Genomic DNA, 2,531 nt, shown 5'->3' on the forward strand with positions numbered 1-2,531 from the left:
CTGCTGCTCCTGCTGGCCTCCGAGTCCGCGCACAGTGAGTCCCGCGCAGGCCCCTCCCGGGAGGGCGCCAGCGGCCCTCTGCGACACCTCGGTCCCCGCGACATCACGGGGCTCTGGTGCACCCCTGCGGCATCCCGGCCCCCAGCCCCCTAACCTCTGACCCCTGCGGCATCGCGGCCCCTAGCAGCCCCTCTGCGGCATCCCCACCTCCTGATCTCGGTCCCCAGTGACATCGCGGCCCCCGGCAGCAACTCTGCCCCGCCCCGCGCCGCCTCCGGCCCCCTGCGGCACCTCTGCCCCCCCCCCGATCCCGCGGCCTCCCGGCCCCTTGGGCATCCCTGCCCTCTGCAGACCCCAATCTTCCTGATGCATCCCCGCCGTATTGGCCCTCGCAACCCCTGGCCCCGCCGCAGTCCCGCGCCGCCTCCCAACCCCGCGGCCCCCCACCCGGGGCGCAGGTTGACGCCACGCTCTCCCTGGCAGCGGTGCTGCTGCGGGCGCGCGAGGCCGCGCAGTTCCTTCGGCCCAGGCAGCGCCGTGCCTACCAGGTCTTCGAGGAGGCCAAGCAGGGTCACCTGGAGCGGGAGTGCGTCGAGGAGCTGTGCAACAAGGAGGAGGCCCGGGAGGTGTTCGAAAACGACCCCGAGACGGTGAGGGGCGTCCGAGGCCGGGGGCGGGCGGGCCTGTGTCGGAAGCCCTCCGTGGTCCGGAGCTTCATCAAGCTTCACCAAGGACTGCGACCTGGGCCCCGGGACCCGGCTTACTGCTCTGGCGAGCCCTAGTGGAAGGGCTCTTGGCCCCACCTCAGAACTCAGACCCCAGAAGCTCCCAGTGAGGGTCACAGCACCAGCCACCCAGTGCGCCTTAGTGACCCTCTTGCACCCAGTTTCCCTGGTGACCCCAGGTTCCGTTTAGGAGAGGAGGCAGGTCTTGGAGCCAGATATGATTGGGGCCCTGCAGCAGCTCCTGAGAGAAGCACTTGAAAGGAAATGCTCAAAGTAAGATGTGGCCCTGCCTCAGGATACAGCAGGAGTCGGTTTTCAAAGTGCACAAGAAACACAATGGTTAAAAACCTAAATGCTTCCTTTGCCGCAGCCCCCCCCCACACACACACACACACACACCAGCTGGAGTGGAGGTGAGGGCTGGGGCTGCATCTTGGTGCTCCTCCAGACAGCCTGAGGGTTTTCCTGAAAGAGGAATTGAAAGACCTTAGGGCTGGAATTGCTTGCAGCAGCAGGTCCAAAAATATGATTAAGGAATTGTGCAGAGAACAGACACAGGGAGGGTGGGAGGGGTGGGGAAGGGCCCAGGACTGGCCTCTGCAGTCCCTGGCCCAGGACATGCTTGTATGAATAATGTCTTTGGGAAACCAGGCGGCAGCAGCCCAGGGGTGGACAGGAGTCTCCACAGGAGCGATGGAGGACACCTAGGAATGGGCACTGGGCCGAGCAAAGGTTCTGGAGTGGTGTGGCCCCGCTTGTGTCAGGGGATGCCACCAAGTTAGGGAGATCTCAGAGCTAACCTTTTGGCTCTGCTGGAATTTTTCTTTTAAAAATTCTGAGATAAAATAAATACCACATTTGATAAAAGGATGGGACTGTGGCCCACGTGGGTCTTTATTTTGACTGGCATCTCTAGCGGTTGGCTGGAAGGCCCTTTCAGACTTGTTTCTGAAGCGGCTGGAACTGTTGAAAGCCGGAGTCCAGGGCTGGAGAAGCCAGCTCCCTCCTCTGCGGCCGCCCTCCATCCTCTGGGGGAGCAGTTCACAGGTCTTTTCCTCACCTGGCTGTTTTATCATTTCTTTGATGATGAACCCTGGTAGAATGACTCAGGCCACTCGCAGAAGGTCTCTGGGGCTGAGGCAGGTCTGCCATGCGCTCGACTGTGGAGTTATGTGACGGGGGCAGTGCCCTCTCACCCCATCCTCACCTGGGACCGGGTCTGTGGTGACAAGAGCTGAGCACTGCCAAGCCACCGCCCAGCCCAGCCTGAGGAGCCAGAGGCGCCCGGCCCTCTGCAGCCCTGTTTGCCAGGTCTGACAGGCCCGAGCTGGCTTCTCCTGGCTGCCCCGACAGACAAGCTGCTTTTGCCAGAGTCAGGCCCCTCTGGTTTGACTTGGTTTTATATTTTAATTATAACTCTATTTACAAGGGTGTAAAAAGAAAAGCAAAAGAAACAAGTACTCAGAGCCGCATGGCTTCAACACCACGCCTGGGCCGTGGGTACACGCCTGTCTGTGTTGTGGGCGGGCCTTCCTCTGCTAGCCTGGCCGTCTGGCCTATCAGGAGTCAGACCCTGTTCACATTGAGGTGTCTGTCATTTCCGAGTTCTCCTCCTGTCCCCCAGCTAATGCTCCATCACCTGAGTTCTCCTCCTGTCCCCACAGCTAGCCTACCTCACTGTGTCTGTCACAGTGATGGTCAGACTACCTGCCTGCCCCTCTGGCGGCCAGTGGAGGAGGCAGAGCTCCGGGCAGCATGTGGGCCTGATGTGCTCCCTGTCTCTTTCCTCAGGCTGGGTGGGATGCG

The 2,531-nt window shown here is 61.4% G+C and overlaps 1 protein-coding gene across 1 annotated transcript in view; it reads left to right on the forward strand.

Moving 5' to 3' along the window:
* Positions 1-2,531, forward strand: part of Gas6 (growth arrest specific 6) — a gene marked incomplete at its 5' end in the record, with an annotated part of 23,761 nt that continues 21,230 nt past the window's right edge. The window contains 2 exons of the mRNA XM_015483922.2: positions 1-34; positions 484-650. Of these exons, the coding sequence (XP_015339408.2) occupies positions 1-34; positions 484-650 (201 nt within the window). The remainder of the gene's footprint in view (positions 35-483; positions 651-2,531) is intronic.

Source organism: Marmota marmota, unplaced genomic scaffold (genome assembly GCF_001458135.2).
Source record: "Marmota marmota marmota unplaced genomic scaffold, marMar, whole genome shotgun sequence".
NCBI classification, from domain to species: domain Eukaryota; kingdom Metazoa; phylum Chordata; class Mammalia; order Rodentia; family Sciuridae; genus Marmota; species Marmota marmota.